At 36.1% G+C, this 17,376-nt stretch overlaps 1 protein-coding gene across 4 annotated transcripts in view; it reads left to right on the forward strand.

The window, feature by feature from the left end:
• Positions 1–3,731, forward strand: part of slc36a1 (solute carrier family 36 member 1) — a 68,359-nt gene extending 64,628 nt beyond the window's left edge. For all 4 annotated transcript variants that reach the window (XM_088933092.1, XM_088933094.1, XM_088933093.1 and 1 more), the window contains one exon: positions 1,010–3,731. In XM_088933092.1, the coding sequence (XP_088789218.1) occupies positions 1,010–1,284 (275 nt within the window). In that variant the 3' untranslated portion in view covers positions 1,285–3,731. The remainder of the gene's footprint in view (positions 1–1,009) is intronic.
• The last annotated feature ends 13,645 nt before the right edge of the window (positions 3,732–17,376 follow it).

The raw sequence follows: 17,376 nt of genomic DNA on the forward strand, positions 1-17,376 counted from the left end.
TGAATTCTGTTGTCCTGTGATGAGGTATTTAAGTTTCCCTCTGTAAATAAAGAGCTGATTTTTTTGTTAGTGGTTTTATTTCAAGAGGTCTGGGCAGAGAAAAAAAAAACTAGAGTCAGTTTACAATGAACAGCAGGATGCCTTTTATCACCTCAGCAGATAATTAATTCACACCCCACTTTCCAGACTAGAAATCTCTAGGAAGTGTTCTCCACCCGCTTAGTCATTCTTCAGCAGTGTCAAACATCAGAACAACATGCGCTCACACAAAATAAAAATGAGGCTTAATTGACTGGCACAACAGAGTGTCCCCAACCACTAGCAGTGGGCAGACTTTCCCTTTCAACAAGCTGTTGTGGAAAAGGGGAAAATATCGGGCGTGTTCTAAGTGGTAAATGTGATCTGCCAATTTTCTTTTTTATTTCCGTATGTTTTATTTATTATAATAATTATTTTATTAGGAATTGTTTTAATATTTAATTTTTTTTGTATTTAATTTTTTACATGTTCTACCTTGCAAGGCTTCTTATACTGGAATTGTTGCTTTTTGAACACTAAAGCAATAGAAAGGAGGCTTTTCAGCTGTCCAGCTCCTTTGGTTGGTAGTAGGAAATTGATCAGAGGATTTCATCCATCCGTTTCTTGAAGGAAGTCAAATTAAAGTGCTTGAGCAGCTTGCTCTAAATGACCACAACCCTTTGTGTAGAACTGCTTCCGGTTCTAAGTCTTAAATGCATTTCACCTTCGTATCCACTTGTGGTTTGGGTTTAACTATTGATCCTGAGGAAGTCAGTTGGGTTGACTTTGTCCATACCTTTTGAAGATACAAACTTCAGCTGATTACGGTCCTTCACATGTTGGGTGTGATAACAACTCCGATTGCTTTCATACTGTGCACATGCAGTTTTAACTGCTCGCTGATGTTTCGACATAACAATGTCATTTGTATGTTATTTCCTGTTCTTCTGGGATTTGTATAACTCTCTGTGTGTTTATGTCTTCTTCTTAGGTGCCTTAGCCATCCTGATTCCAGAACTGGACCTGGTGATTTCGCTCGTGGGCTCCATCAGCAGCAGCTTCCTAGCTCTGATCTTCCCCCCGATGCTGGAGATCATAACGTTCCACAGGGAAGGGCTGTCCTACTGGGTTATAACCAAGAACGTCGTCATCAGCATCATCGGCTTCATAGGCTTCGTAGCCGGGACATATGTCTCCATCCAGCAGATAGTCATTCGGAGTGCCGAAAAACATGCTCACAATGGCACCATGTCCTTTAGTCTTTAGTGCCAAGACCAGCTATTAAGTCTGCTTTCATTTACAATTTCATAGCTATTGTTTTTTTCATTTTATTCTGTTCTGTTGTTTTGTTGGTGCTATATTTCCTTTTGTTTTCTTTTTATACGTGACGTATAACAGTTCATTAAGTGTCAATGGCTGGAAGATCACTTTGCCAGCCCCATCTTGCCCATTGTGTACCCTTTTGAGTGTATGCCACCAGATTTAGATTAGTGCAGCAGTTACATCCCTCATAATTATTGTCCTAAATGGAAAACAAAATAAAAAAAACAGTTGTGATTAAGATGTATTTATGTATCATAAGGGGAATTAACCTTAATCTTCAAACCACTACTGCACTTGTGGAAGAAAATATTTAAAGGTAACTGTTTGCCAAAAATCATTGAAGGTTTGGATGTAATCGAGTCTTTTGGATTCTGTACTGTGGAAAGTTTACACATCTAGTCATATTCTTTGTTTCATAATTATTACTTCTTCATTATCAGTCTGTTTTTCATCAATTTGTCCTACGCAAAATGATCAGAAATCATCAATGTAACAATGCTGAAATGATACTGAATCTGCTTTGCACAAAATATCTATATATTAAAACATGACGTGACATAAAAGTGTAAACATTTTTGACCCATTGCCAGCTTTTATAGACCATTTTAAGTTAAATAGCATGACAAGAAATTAAGAAAATTCAGTATAGGTTAAAGAATGTACTTTTGCACAGATTTTTTTATTATAATTTAAAATTGATTTTGTTACATTTGTTATAATTGATTTATTAGTTATATTTTTCTATTCAAGAAGCATGTACAGTAGCATGACTGTTGTCAGTAAACTATGAAATGATAAATTCATAGCCCTAAACTTATATACTGTAGTTAGTGGAAGGATCCTTAGACAAAATTTAGATCAGATCAATGACTAAATATTTACAGTCGCTTGGTTTCTGTAATTTGTTAGTTTTGTATTTTTCTCTACAGTGATAACAATTTGTATTCATTTTAAATAAAGATTTTTACTTTTCTTTTTTTAGAATTTTCTAAGTTGTGAACATAGGAGTACCATGTAAAAATACATTATAAGTTGAAGAGTCTGCCACAGTTTATTCACTCATGGAAATGTACAGTCTCCCTAAGATACTGTATACTGGTTATGACCCTTATACAGTAGAATGTTCTTTAGGAACATTGAGTATTTCATCTCCTAAGAAGATGATCACTGTGTCAAGAATCTAGTGTAAGGTAAAACATACTCACAGTCAGGTTTGTAATAGCAATTTTTACTTTGACTTGTATTTACATTATCATGATTAAATGAGTACAAACTGTTTTTCATGATGGAAGTGTCTACCCAAAATAATTTTCTAATATTACAATATTAGACGTCACGCAGAAACATTGCAGTGCTTATGACTAGTAACTTTGATTCAGTATAAAAAATCAGAATAAAAGTATTATTTTGAGTATTCTCAATGGAATACAAGAAGTATTCTTTGTATACTGGTTTGTATACAAGCATTTAAATTAGCAAATACTTGTATACAAACCAGAAGTCATACAATCACACAATAAACATAATCAACAGGATACAATACCATAACTGCACTAGCATTCCATAATATGATCTATTTTCACATACTGTATTCCATTTATTTACTCCTGGAGCAGTTTCAGCAATGCTCTTTGTTATTTTATTACCATAATGCAATGTCAGAAGACTAGTTCAAAAACAGGTCTGACTTTTATTTTACTCTGAAAAGTTAAAACTTGAAAATTCTTGGAAATGAAGACTGTTCCTTCAGGAAATCAGTCCTTCAGGGCATGAAGTTATTTCCTTCAGGAAAGAAAAGACATGCTGATTAGAGGTTGTGTGTTTTCCGTTGGGCATTTGCAGAACCTTCCTGCCTACTACAAAACAGTTTTGCCTCATTACCTCACCTGTGCATCATTAGGGAATAGTATAGCTGAACAGTAACTTGACTAAAGAATGTTGTATCCAGTTCAGATTTGGTGTGCTTTTGGATGTTGTAAATACTTGTGTGGTAACATTAAGGCACATCTATTGTATTTGATTTTGCTTGAAAAAACATCTTAATATAGTCTATGAGGTAGTTTTATTTGGATATGCTTTATGGGGCTGTATGACATTTTTTGTTAAAATTGAAGCACTTGAACTTGCTGCTTTTGAAATTGTTTTTTGCATTTTTTTCTAAACATTATAGGTGATTCCATCATCAAGATATTTAACAACAATGTAATGGGTACATTTTCAAACACTATCTGTTGTGGTTGTAGGGAGCTGGGATTGATTTATCGTAAAAATAGAAAGTGGAATGTTGTTATTTTACAATATACAGTATATTTCAGCACTTTATAAAATCATTCAAGTTTTAGTTTCCATCATTGTTCACAATAAACACCTTTTCAACAGCTTCAGCTGTACTAAGTTTTGATCAGTTGTGTTCTTATTGTGTATGAGCATTACTTTTTCTGTCTGCTCTTATTTGATAATAAAGCACCACAAAATGTGCATGATTTTTACAGGCTCTGTATAAATTGTCCAGCTACTTATCTGTGGAATTCTTGGTGCCTTCTTCTGGTGGGAAAGCAAAATGAAGTTGTGCATTTTACCTTGAACTGTTGCTTACCTGTTCCTGGGTGTCATTGATTTTTGTCTTTTGTGAAACAATACCACAATCCAATAATAGGTTTATTTGACTCTTTCTCCAAAGTCAGCAATTAGTGGGGCTTTGAAATGAGTTGTAATCAAAGCGGCTTCAATGCTGATCCTCCTCCTTCTTCCCAGGACCCCCCTGCAAGCCAGTGAAATGCTAATTGCTTTTTTAACACTTTAATTGGCCACGTAATCTGCCCCTGGGGTCCCACTCTTTGAATCTAAATCCTCTTGACTCCTGTCATATCATACCCTGGCAGGCACGAAGGCAATGAAAGAATTTAATGAAGACTGGAAGAATGCACCAATTGCATGCTGCTACAATCAATTCTGTAAGTTAGTCCTTTCAGGACACCTTACTTTCTGCATGCTGAATATGTGTATTCATTTATTATTTAGTCATAGTAATGCATTTTATTTCTAGTCTAATTGTACACGTACTTATAAACCCATTCATTGATTTTGTTAAACAGGCTTGTTCATATTTTCAAAAGCAAAATCCAGAGTATGTTAAAAGTGTTCACCTGCAAAGCACAATCTGAAGACAGCATGAAGTCTTTGATTGGTATAATTCAGGGTGGCCCAATGTCTTGTCCTGGAGGTTAGGTGTGTCTGCAGGTTTCCTAGATCTCTCTAAAGCAGCTACACCTGAGGAGCTGGGAGAAGCTGTCAACCTGTCCAATTGAGGGGTGCGTTGCCATGACAACCTCCAGGACCACAGTTGAACCTCCCAGATGTGAATTGCAAAAGTTGGAGACAAGATCCATTCCCTTTCTGTTACAACACAGCTAGCAGATAGAGAAAGCCGCATCTTGCTGACAGGTGGAGGGATCCCAATGTGAGTGCCAAGAGCTGAGAGACATAGCAGAAGTAGACTGGGGCAGGCAAGGCAGGCGGAGATAGCCGAACAGGACAGGTGATGGCAGACGGGCTGATCTGAGACTGAAGCAGAGCACAGCTGTCAGGGCTGAGCAGGACTGAGTGGCTACGCCACCACGCTGGGGCAGGAGGCAGGAGATCTGGTTCTTGCCTAATGATCCAGACTAGGCTGCACAGACGGGGTGCTGACAGGCAGACAGACAACTACTCGGGCTGACATCTGGCTGGATGTCCTTCTAGGAAGTGGGTTTTTTGTGCCGCAGGTACTGCCCTGGCCAGAAGGTAACTCAATGACAGAGCACCTAATCAGTGGCATAACCAGGGTCTCGATATCTTAGACTTAATAGATTAATCAATTAATTGGAGGCAGGTGGTAGCGACATGTAGCCTGAGTAATTACGTCCTTACAGCCCCAGGAGGTGTTTGACTTCTCACGTGAATGTGGCTCCTCATGAGAATGCACAGGGATTATACTAAAGAGCTCTATTTCGGTGGACATTGAGGGCTATGAGCTCTAGCTCACCCTGGCTCAACACTTTCACTTCAACTCTAACAGTTGTTTGAGTGATGTCTAAAGGAATATGCTTACTGCATCCATAGAGCATTATCAACCCAAATTAGGTTTTATTGGTAAAACACATTTCTCAGTGGTAACAGAGCTGATCATTTGTGCATATATGCTCCCCAGTGTGAGTTACCTTGACATTTTTATATAGTTTACTTTATGATTCTAAGAGAGAGACAGATCTGAACTTGTAATCTGTGTTTTTGTCAGAAATATTTTTATACTTCAAAATAATTTCACCGCCTCTTTAGTAAGCTGTCTCACATTAATCCTTAAAGTAAATTTGAGTAGAGTTCTTTAGCATAGTTCTACAGTCAGTTCGTTTTGTCCCAACAGAGCTCTTGATCATTTAATTTCCAGTGAAAACAATATATGATTTTTTAAAATCTTGTTAAGAGTTGAATTTGAATGAATGCCTGCAGAACTGCAGCCCATGATTAAGTAATCAATGTCTGGAGGCACAGAAAAATGTGATCATGGTCAATCAAGGAAGCGATTTGTTAAATTAAGTATTTTAGAAATAATTTGCAACTAGCAAATTACCCCTTCGGCCCTCTAAGACCAGGGTTTCCTTAATTGAACTAATTACTTTCTTAACTGATGGACAACTTACAAGCATTGACAAGTAACACCTAATATACAGTAGGGCAACCTAACTTTAATTAACTGTATTAACTGTACTCTGAATGTCTTTCAAATCACATGTGTTTATGTGTTTCAGCTTGTTGTGTATGTAGAAATAGGTGCACTAAGAACAGCCTTCCATAAGGGCCAGACTCCACCATATTGTCTTGGGCTCTTTAAAAACTTTGAAGTGTTAAACTGGTCAAATTACTGACTAGTTTGATGCAGTCATTAAGTGCAGCGCTGGAAGATAAACCCTCAGACAGTGACCCTCCAGTTCTGGTGATCTGCACCACTGGTGTAAACCTAACAAATATGGGAAAAATAATGTGCTAGATTCAGAACATGTGTGCCGTTGTGCATTGGTGTGTTGTTCTTTTTTTAACTTGCGTACAAATAAGAGGAGGTTGGACTTAGTTGATCATGAATAAGAATAAAAACAGTTTGTTTGGCAGCCTGGTTAGCTTTGTTCTTAAGACTCCAGAAGTTAGACTATTAAACATTGGGACTCAGTCCACAATTTGAAGTATGTACTTTTGATAAGGTACATTTTATCATGTCTTGTGAAATATGTATAAACTTAGAACTGGGTTAAAGGCTGATAGAAAAGAGCACGTTGTGCAGTTGAAGGGCAAATGAATAATTGGCTGCAGAAATTATGGTTCTTACTATATTCTTGTTTCCAGACACTTCCATGATACTTTCAGACATAAATGGATATAAACATCATTTTGCATAACAGACTATGAAGTCAAGCGCACTGTGAAGGTTCATGCCCTTTAGCTGCAAAAGGCATGCCTTTATCAGTGTATGTTAACACCCTATCCTTCACGGTATGTTCACATTTCACATTTATTTTCACGTCCTGTTTCACTATCATTCTTAGCAGGAGGAGACAAGTGGAATTTAACACTTAACAATATAGACATGAATAAGATCTGTATAGCCAATACGTGCTCTGAGAACACATTCTACAGGTTTATTTTTTAAATGATGGGTTGTGTTTTCTTTTCTTTACGGGCTATCATTCAGGGATGTAACCAGGGAAAAACAAAGCATTGTATTGACTTTTTTTCTCTGTGGGAATAACTTCCAGGTTCAGTTGCTAGAAGAAACCACTCACATTGACTGTGATCTCAGCTGTGATCAACCCCACCTCAGGATGACATTGACCAGTGATGATTAAATCTTCCCACGAATCTTCATATAGTCTTCCAGAGTCACCACAAGTCTACTGACCATCATTGAATGTGCGTGCAGAATAATTGAAATCTTTTTTGATGTCTGAAAAAAGGATCAGTGCTATGTGTCTCATACAATTTTTGCAAAGCAGGATAAAGCTAAATTTCTATTAAATTCTATTAAAGAGTTCATCCAATTTGTATGTACCATATTATTCTTTAGTACCTTTATAGTAACATATACTGTACACACAGAGTTCAAACATAAAATTTGTCCAGACTTGCAAAGAGTACCTGTTTATTCTGAAAACATATTTTGTGGGGTTGACAAAACTTTTGTAGACTTTTAATGTTCTGGCAGTAATCCTTCAGATCAGGATACATATAGTGAAACATAAATATATAATATATATTACTGCCAACGTTTTAGAGCTTTTAAAGTTTTTGCTCAGTCAAGTTTTTCAATGGTTTGGTACGAGTCAATGGTGTTTAATCCCTTCAAAACACTGGCATACAGATAATTCCACTCAGTTTATGGATTTACTAAGATGTCAGTATTTCTTCTACATTTGAGAATTACTGTACAGCTCTTGAAGTCAACGGTAAAGCAGGTTTTGATAGTTCACAGCTGGATACGCCTCAAGGCAGCTTAACTGTTTGTTAATTGCGACCCGTCGTCAGTGAACATCACTTGGCATTCTCAATAAAAACCGTTTGGGGGCCGCATGGACTGTGAGTAAAGCCGAAATGAAGAGACTGCACAGCAGTTCTGTCTTAGGATTTAGGATGTTATTTTTATGTATCCTTTTAGAGCGGTTGGGTCAATGAGCAGAGATGTCATCAAATAATCCCTTTGCAGCTTGATTGACGGAATGGCTGCAAGCACTCGGTATGAAACCAGAAATCACAATGACTGAGGGCGTGGGGGAGGGGGAGGGGGAGGGCCACGGGGATTAATTTACAAAGGAATTAGAAGACAATAGGATGGTCAGACGTCTTTCAGGGAAGCTTATACCGGAAAGAAATTTCATTAACAAACTGAGCACGTGTGGCAAGGGAGGGTCACGTTTTCACCAATTTGCAGCACAGCAGAGTCTGAAAACATAGTCAGGATGGGGAAAGGTGCAGGTTGATTAAATGTACCAAGGTTTTGTAAAGCAATAAGGGAGAGAGTAGTTTAAGAATACAGATCAATGTTGGGGCTCCTGAGTGGCTCCACTCTTTCCAGATCTAAAAGTTGCAAATTCGTGCCTTGATTATGGCCCAACTAGCTGTACCTGTGATTCCCCAAGTGGAGGCACACAATGGGCTCTGTGCTACCTGGAGTATGAATGGGATTAGTGAATCCTTCACCTTTGTAACTTCCTGGGCACATTCAGGCTTATGGTGAGGGTAATGGACACACCACCTCGTCAGTCGGTTTATTATCTACTGGATGTTGCTGCAGAGCTTATAACATAAACTTTAACATGAAGTCTGTCTGCCTTTCCTTTTGCTCCACGTGTGGATGAACAAACAGCTGGTGATTCCTAAATGGTTGGATATAATAAAAACTGCCAATTCTATATGCAGATTTTGAAAATCATGCAGATCCTTTCCCCACAGATGAATATACCAAATATTTATTCAGTGGAGGAAAAATAATGTATTTTGCAATATTATATAATACATTAAATATAAATGTATTAAACTGGTAATGTTGATTTTGATGGTTAAGTGAACATTAACAAGGATAAAGTGGAGGACTCTCAGCTGAAAATGTGTAAAGCTACAAAAACAACAGCAGCACTAATACTAATAATAGAAATTATGCCTTATGTTTCTTGTTTTTTGTGCTTATATAGGGAAGACGTATGTCCGCAAGTTTGCATTTGGCTAAGTGGTTCAGGTAAAAAACTTGTTTCTGTGCATTCCTAGTTCTGGCCCTGTTGCTGACTTACTGTATATCATCCTGAGGACGTTACTTAACCTCCTTGTGCTGCTCTTTTGGGTGAAACTGATGTAATGATGTAAGTGTCTCTGTAGCATTCATTCATCCATAGCTTATCCCCTAGTCTCTCTAAGTCATGTTGGATAAAATAATCTGCTAAATGATTTTAGGAAAATGTACACCTTCAGACATGACTGCCCATTTTATCTGAAAGCAAATCAGGATTTGGTGAGTTGTTGTCTTTTTTGGAAAGGCAATAGCTATGTTATAACAATGTACTGCTGAAATAACAAAGAGGGACCTTATGTGTAACCAAATGAGAGTGTTTTGTCCACGAGTACAGTATTCTTTAGCAGTTTTCTCTTCAGATATTAGTTATAGTTTGAACAAACCAAGATACATAGAGCATAGATTTTCTGGGATTCCAGAATTATGGCTGTACACCTGTGAGAAAAGCACAAAGAAGAATGTAACCTTATCTTTCCTGATTATAGAACTTTGAACAATAGTGGCATCTTCAGTAGTAAAACAAAGAAATGACCATATTCATATGTAGCGATGTGACTTGCCAAAAACAAAGGTGTGCAAATGGAAATGGGAGAACCTTAGGCTTCTCAATTAATAATTATAGCCGAATGACAGCTTTCAATAGAATTTCAAGGGGTGTTTAAATAGGGTGTCTATCAGATCTTGCACAATGACTACTTTACCCACTGGGGCACTCCTCAAAGGTGTTTCCAGTAGAAGAGCACCATCAGTAGAATCAGAACCTTAGCAGAACTAAGGCAGCTACTCACTAAATTAATTTATAAAATACATGCATAGTCAATGAGCAGCAGAAGCTTTGTTCTTCCCACACAAATAGCATACATTTGTCACATATAGCTGTGTTTATTGTACTTATGTAGTGATTAACTAAATTATATAAGGATAGAGGATATTTTTATAGGATATAAATAATATATAAATGAAAAGTACTGCAATAAGAAAAAATAATTCATAAAAAGAAATGCTTTCTCCAGCGTTCCTTCACTAGTTCCACATTTAATAATAACTTTAAAGAAATGTATTTCATTAAGAAGAAAATTCTGATGAAGGCTCAAAAAGCTTAAGGCCCTTGTCTCGTTTTGCCTCTGTAAATCTCCCTGAGATATTTGAAATTTGTGAGATTAATTATGTATTTGTAATGAATCGATAACAGCATGTCATGGAGCCCAGAAAAGTTCAATTTCATCTAAGGATGATGCAGAATACCTAAGCTGTTCAAAAAGCACAAGATGTGGTCATGTCGGTTCTTATAGCATTTCATTTGAATGGTGTTAATGTACAAAGTACTGTATGCCTAAATATAGGCATCACCGATTGCAAAACGCATAAGTGTGCATTGTTTGAAATACAATCGAAAGCACTGCATCGTCTTTGTATGAGATCACAATAATTCCATAGCCTACAAACTCTCTCAGGACACCATCATTTACTAGATTATATGTTGAAAGTTATGAAGACAAGAGGGCTTTGGCAAAGCACAAAGAAGAATGGGAATTTAATAAGGTTTCAAAGTTTTATTTTTATTGAAATAGAAAATGGACAGTGTAGTGTATCAGGATTGGTCATTGTCAATAAAACACCATTCCACTGCAAAAACAAATTGGCTCTAACTGATGTTCATTCTCAAAACTGACATTGGCTCTGAAAACTGATGTTAATTCATACATTTCTGTTTGCCCTGGTTACCTCATTTGTTTCAAATGCCTGACAAACATATGTATTGGACAATCCTGGCAGCCTGAAATTAAAAAAACATTTGACGTAGACATTCAACCCATCCATTTGTACAGTATATGTATTTGGGGAGTGTTTTTTGTTTTCTTATTTTTAGATACAGCACAGTGGTATAGGAAACTATCTTTGGAAACATGCTGTGTCACACTTATCCATGTGAAATTAATTTTTGTACATTCTATGCCGATTTTTCAGAAATAAAATCTTCAAGGCCTTTGAAAAGAAGAACAGCAATGTGAATCATTTTCTCCAACACCGAAAGAATTAGGCATATGGAACCGACTCAAGGATTTAAATTATATCATTTCTTGCATGCTGCTACCTGATAATCTCACTATACTAGATACAGAGAAGTCAATTCTGAAGCCTCTGTGAGATGAACAGTCCAGACCCAGTTCGCAAGCCTTCTAGGCTAAAATAATTGGAAGTTTTGAAGGGAAGAGAGGAAGTACAGAATTTGTGCTGATGGAACCATTACTTTCAAAGCACCAGTCAAATGAGAATACTGCCCTGTATCTTTTTCACTATGTAGGAATATTCACTAGCTTATGTTGCATTTAAAAGAACCAAAGGACTTTTATATTGTTCAGTTGGAACATTATAAAAACCTCCATTGCAAAGCTTTGAAAATTGTTAAGGAACCATGAAAACGAAGAATGTCTCATTAAATGTTTTGCAGATTTGGCATTTTACATATTTTTTTTTCCAATTGGATGAAATTCTGAAAGTATCCCTTTGGCCTGTTATAAACTCAGGATGATCAGCAGATATTGCATAAACTGGTGAAGGTAGTGTACTGATCTTCAATAGGGGACCCTCAGGGTTCCATTAGAGTTATGAGACAAAATCTGCAGAGTATCTTATACTAGTTGAAGGAACAATCCTGAGTTATAAGGAGGGCTTCTAGTAGCTGTATGCAAAGTTCCCATCTACTCAGGAAATCCTATTTTTATAAAGTGATCACTGGACAGAATAAGCTGCTGCCCAATAGAATTCAAGAAAAACAGAAAATATAGTTCCCTTTTCATCAGCTTGTATTACCTATGCACCCATTTTCTAAAATATTTGCATTCCAGAGACATAAAGCAAATTAAATCATGTAAAATACCTCATAATTTTCTTTTGGTCTGGACTCCCTCACTGGTTCCAGTTCAGTAACAGGTCAGAATCAAACAAGCTGCTTTGAGCCTTATTACTGTATATCATGATGCTGTCAGTGATACTGCGGAATGTCATCTTCTAGATGATTAGCTGGGAAGGTGGAATACAGGCCACTCACATCCATTTTATTGAAGGCAGGTGCTTGCTCTCTTATCACCAGCTCCTGTGGCGACCTGAAGTCAAATTGAGCCAAGTGGATCTGGTCCTGAACCAAAGTGACAGAATAAGGTCAAACTAAGCGAGAGCATGTTTTAAGAAAAAAAAAGTTCTGTACATATTAATGAATATCTAATAGTTGATTTGGTTACCGGTTACTTTTTGACATATTACAGGGAAAGAAAAAAGATGTCTGAATCCATACTCCAATATTTTGCCCATAGGCAATATTTTACAGAACAGAGTGACATTCCGGTTTCTTTTGTAGCCTGAGGAAAAATCTGCCTTATTCCCACAGCAGACCAAAGAGTATTCAATACTGATAATAAAAATGAAATCCTAATAGTCTCCCAACAGAAAACGCAATATTCAAATCAAGCTGTATTCTTGATCCGGGTAAATCTTGTGGACAGTGGTGGGTCTCCAGGTGAGATCACAAGCAAAAATTCAAAAGCATGTCATACCTTTTTCTTGCTAATCCACAACTGATCTAGCCATTTTAATTTCTTTTTGAAACCCACATATGCAATAAGATTTCTAGGCTAGGTTAAAGGAAATGTAGCCCTCTGGGTTTATTTAAAATACAGTTTATGTGAAGGACAACTTTTAAATAATACTAAAATGCATGTGTAGTGTCGTATGACTTGATCTAACCCTTGATGCAGTCTTTTTGTTCAGAGGTATTTGGAATCGCCAGTTGTATTTTATTATTTATTCACCTCATCTGAAGTCACGGTTTTTTCACTTGTGGCCAACAGAGTCGCACTCATGTCAAACCTGGATGGCGAGTCCTCTGGCACCACTTCTCCAGCTGTGTGAAATATTGGTTACTAGGAAATCAATCCCAAAAGTTCAGATACTTCTGAAGGAAGATGTGCTTCCTTCAACGTTTTGGAAGCATGAAGTGTTCAGAAGCCCTTGACACTCTATTTGAAGAAATAGACCGGAAAACAAAATTGTTGCTGCTTTGCACATGCAAGTGCAAATCTCTCCCTGTTTGTTCATGTACTGTATGAATGGGGGTCATGTGTAAACCCACCGTTCTGTCTCTCCATTTGGGAAATTTAATTATCAGACTCATTACGAGTAAAACAGCACTCAGAACATTGCATGTGCTTTTCTCAAGGCACATGTCCCTTTATCTCTTTCTGTTTAGCACAATTAGCAATTAAGTAGCTGCCATTTTCACAAATTGTTTTACATTTGTATGATTGGGAAATATTTGTTGAATGTCTAATTAACTTTTTTGCAGTTAATAGGTTTGGAATGTAATGAAGCAATTAATGGGGAAAATGTTAGGAAACCTATTAAGCAAACCATGACATCCAATGAGTCTAATGGGTTTAGAAGGGATTTTAAGGAAATATTTTGATCAACATTCTCTTGAAACATTACATGAACATGCATGTTTTTTGGAGATAGGATGCAATGGGTACATAAGAGAGCTTATCTGTTTTTTTCTGAATCCATCGAGTCTTTGTTCTGTGGACATACATGTTGATTATGTTGACCAAATTGCTTAAGAAATTAATGAGATATTGATAATACAATGTTAATAAAAGAGATATGTAGATAAGAGTGAAATTAAAATACAGTATGTCCATACAGAGAAAGATTAAAACTATGATCAAGTCCAGTTAGCATTATCATTTAAAATTCAGAATTTCTCTTTAAGGTACAGTACTAATCCTTTAGTTTCTGACCAAGAAAAAAGCAGATTCTGTGTCTGTTACTAGAGCACAGAGCACAAAACTATCTTATGTCTTTCATTTAACCAGCCACACATCGTCCCTAGATGAAGTGCGTTCTAAAGGGATCAAAGTGGACTTTTTCAAAATTGATTTTCAGTGTTTTAAATTCATTTTGTGTCTTGATGGATATAAATGAATACATAGTACATCGTTTGTGAAGTACACTTGCTGCAAATGAGAACTGTCTTGCAACAGATGTGTCGTTGTTTTGAAGCCTTTAAGTAGGTAATCCTTCACCTTACTCAGACTATTGTGTATTTGTTGTCCGTTGGGCATATTTCAATACAGTCTTGAAGATTTTTGCTGATGGTATAGATGCTATTAATCAGTCATGTGTGTATTAAATTAATTTCTGGAGAATACATCTACATAACGGCCTTGTTATGCAGTGCTTTCACACATAAATTAAGATGTATGTACTGATAGTAAATTCAGGTGGTTTCCTTATTTTCAAGGTCTCCAGCAGTGTGATGTTCTTCTATTAGTCGTTTTAATTCATGAATGTTGATGGATGTTGAAATTGTGAAATTGAAAGTGAGCAATGGAGTATCACTTACCAAAAGCCCATGCATGTGTCTCAAAGGAAAAAAAAAAGAATGTGCACAAATAAATTCAGTTTATATAATCAATGTATTTTTCCAATCAATCCAGAGCTATTAAAAAAAGATTTAATTTAATAACTGATCGAGCAAGATCGATCAAGAATATATTAAAAAAAACAACACCTAAAATATAAATTCCAGTATTTGCACATTTCTTATAGACCCCACGGTAGAAATCTAGCCTAGAGTCATTACTTCTGAACTGACTCGAGTGTATTGAAATAGACACCTGCTGTATGTATGTCAGAAATAACTGTTGTACGTAACACCTATAACCAGTGGAAATATCTTCTATGATTCCAATACAATTGGTAATGGTCACTCATAAGTTCAAGTTCAAGTTCAAGTTTATTGTCATTATACTCATATACAGGTATATGGTATAATGAAATGCTATTTAGCTAGCTCCCGGACATAAGTAGTACAAAGAAAAAAAACCAACAACAACAACAATACAATTGTATAACAAAAGAAAGACAGAGACAACAGGCAGTGTGCAAAAAACAACAACAGGCAATGTGCAAAAAACAACAACAGGCAATGTGCAAAACAGCAAAAAGGTAACAGGTTATGTGCAAAAACATGCATTAACAGAATGAAATAAAGGGATAGAAATTATGGGGAGTGAGCTTTTGACATGTTTGGTAGAGGTAGATTTTCAATATGTGTTTGGGTTTTTGATAAGAAAGAAAGAAGGCACTGTGAGGTTCAGATCATAGGTGAGAAGTGAGGTGAGAGTGGGGGTTTAATAGTTTGATAGTGCGGGGATAAACATCTGTTCATGGTAATAGCATAGGTGACCAAGGTTGAATCCAGATTGTAAAATGTGCTGTAACAGTGTAGGGGATGCACCTTCCATGTTCTCTGAAAATGTTTTTGTCACAAATTAAACTCATCTCAAACCTTCACTGTATTTCACTTCACTATGCTGTAACTCCTTGCATCTCTATGCCATTTAAAATAAGTGTAAAAAGATTTTTTTTGTTATACAGTATGAAGCTAATATTCCTGGATCCAAATCCTTAATTCCTCCTGATTTGCTGTTATTTTTTAACATTATTTTTTTTCTTTTCTCTTAATTCTAAGGATCAGAGGATACGTTGTGATGACCCATTCCTACTGTGAAGAATGCCTGCCATTCGGTGCTTTTCATTTCAAAGAAGACATTTACGCAGCATAAAAGTTCAGTCAAATTTACAGTGAAGGTACTCTCCATTCACTAGCATTGACCAGTTTTCTGTGACTACGAAGAATTTTGGATTTATATTCCTTTATTAATCTCCTCTGTTTGCTGGTTTGCCCTCTTTTTTTGTCTCTTTACAGTAATCTCCTATTCTACTGTACTATCCTGGGAATTCCTTTCCATCTGGGTTAAAGAATACAATGGAAACTTCAAAGAGTGTGTAGCTGTTGCAGAAGCAAAAATATGATGTCTAAGATTTCAAATCTTCATGCAAAGAATGCATTAATACAACTGAGAAAAATAAGGAACACTTATCTAGAATCAAGTTTAAAAAAATCCCTGGTGTCGTGTTCTCCATAACTACAGCAATAGAAATAGCCGTGGATTTTGGGAATGAAGCCAAGACTTTCAGCTTGTAGAAACCTTTAGTTTCACACCGAGGAATTAAAATCAGTGAAAACTTTTTATATATTTTTGGCAAAACTCCAAGCCATAGTAAAATGGGCAGAGCACACATTACAGAAACAGAAACTATGCATTAAGGGGATCTAATTAATCTTTCCACATTTTTATCTGCTCTAACCATATTACAAACCACCTACTGAATTTAATGAGTTCACATTCTTTTCTTATTATGGTTATTTTCATCTCTGAATTCAATCATTTCATTGTCTTTTATTTCTGTTTAAGTTCTGTTGTTGTTCAGTTTTTGGTTTTGCTATGACCATGTATTACAAAATCAGATTCTGGTATGGCACACTGAACCTAGACAGATGTTTGTGTGATGTATCTCAAGTATTATATTACTCAGATTATAGTGAACAAAAGAGGTTTTTTTTATAAGCTGAATTGTGATAAGCTGTGCTGTGATGACAAGTTTCTTTTTTTTACCAACACTAAGAGCATCAAGGCTGTCTTTTACCAAAATAAATAATTTGTTTTTCATGGTGCTATACAGTATTATTTAAAAATCTATTTATAAATACAAATACAGGGCTCTTGTGTATACAGTGAACATGAAACATTTTTAAATAAAGAGCATTTACTTTGTGTTAATTTTATGTTCTATTAAGGTAGTCATTGATGATAAACTGAGCGTTTCAATCTCAGCAATTTCAGAAATTCTGATTTCTTTTTGGAGTCTAACAAAAAGGCAACAGGAATGCAAATGTTGTTTTTTAGTTTAAATCTCTTAATATGCTCAATATGTGTTTGCACTCAAGCTGCACTTGTTTAAATTATGTATAATGGCTTAGCAAATTAGACTTATCTTAATCATCTCACTTGGACTGTTTTAAAGGGAGTATCATGTGATGAATAATCTAACAGGGACGTTGGGTTACATTTAAAATTAACACACAGCTACAGTACATACTGTACAGTACATCAGTTTATTAACCATGTGGGAACAGGCAAGTTACTTACTGAGAATGATAACATGCATTTTTTATGTTGACATCAGCAGCAAACCACAAGAGTATACGTTGCTGGTGACCTGGTGAGTGAAGTTTACAACGGGAAAGAATTCAAATAAAGCTATAGAAGCCAAAATGGGCTTTCTCAGATAGTTCATTGATTAATTATTGTTCTGGAGCTATC

This window comes from Atractosteus spatula, chromosome 14 (assembly GCF_055471065.1).
Source record: "Atractosteus spatula isolate fAtrSpa1 chromosome 14, fAtrSpa1.hap1, whole genome shotgun sequence".
NCBI lineage: Eukaryota > Metazoa > Chordata > Actinopteri > Semionotiformes > Lepisosteidae > Atractosteus > Atractosteus spatula.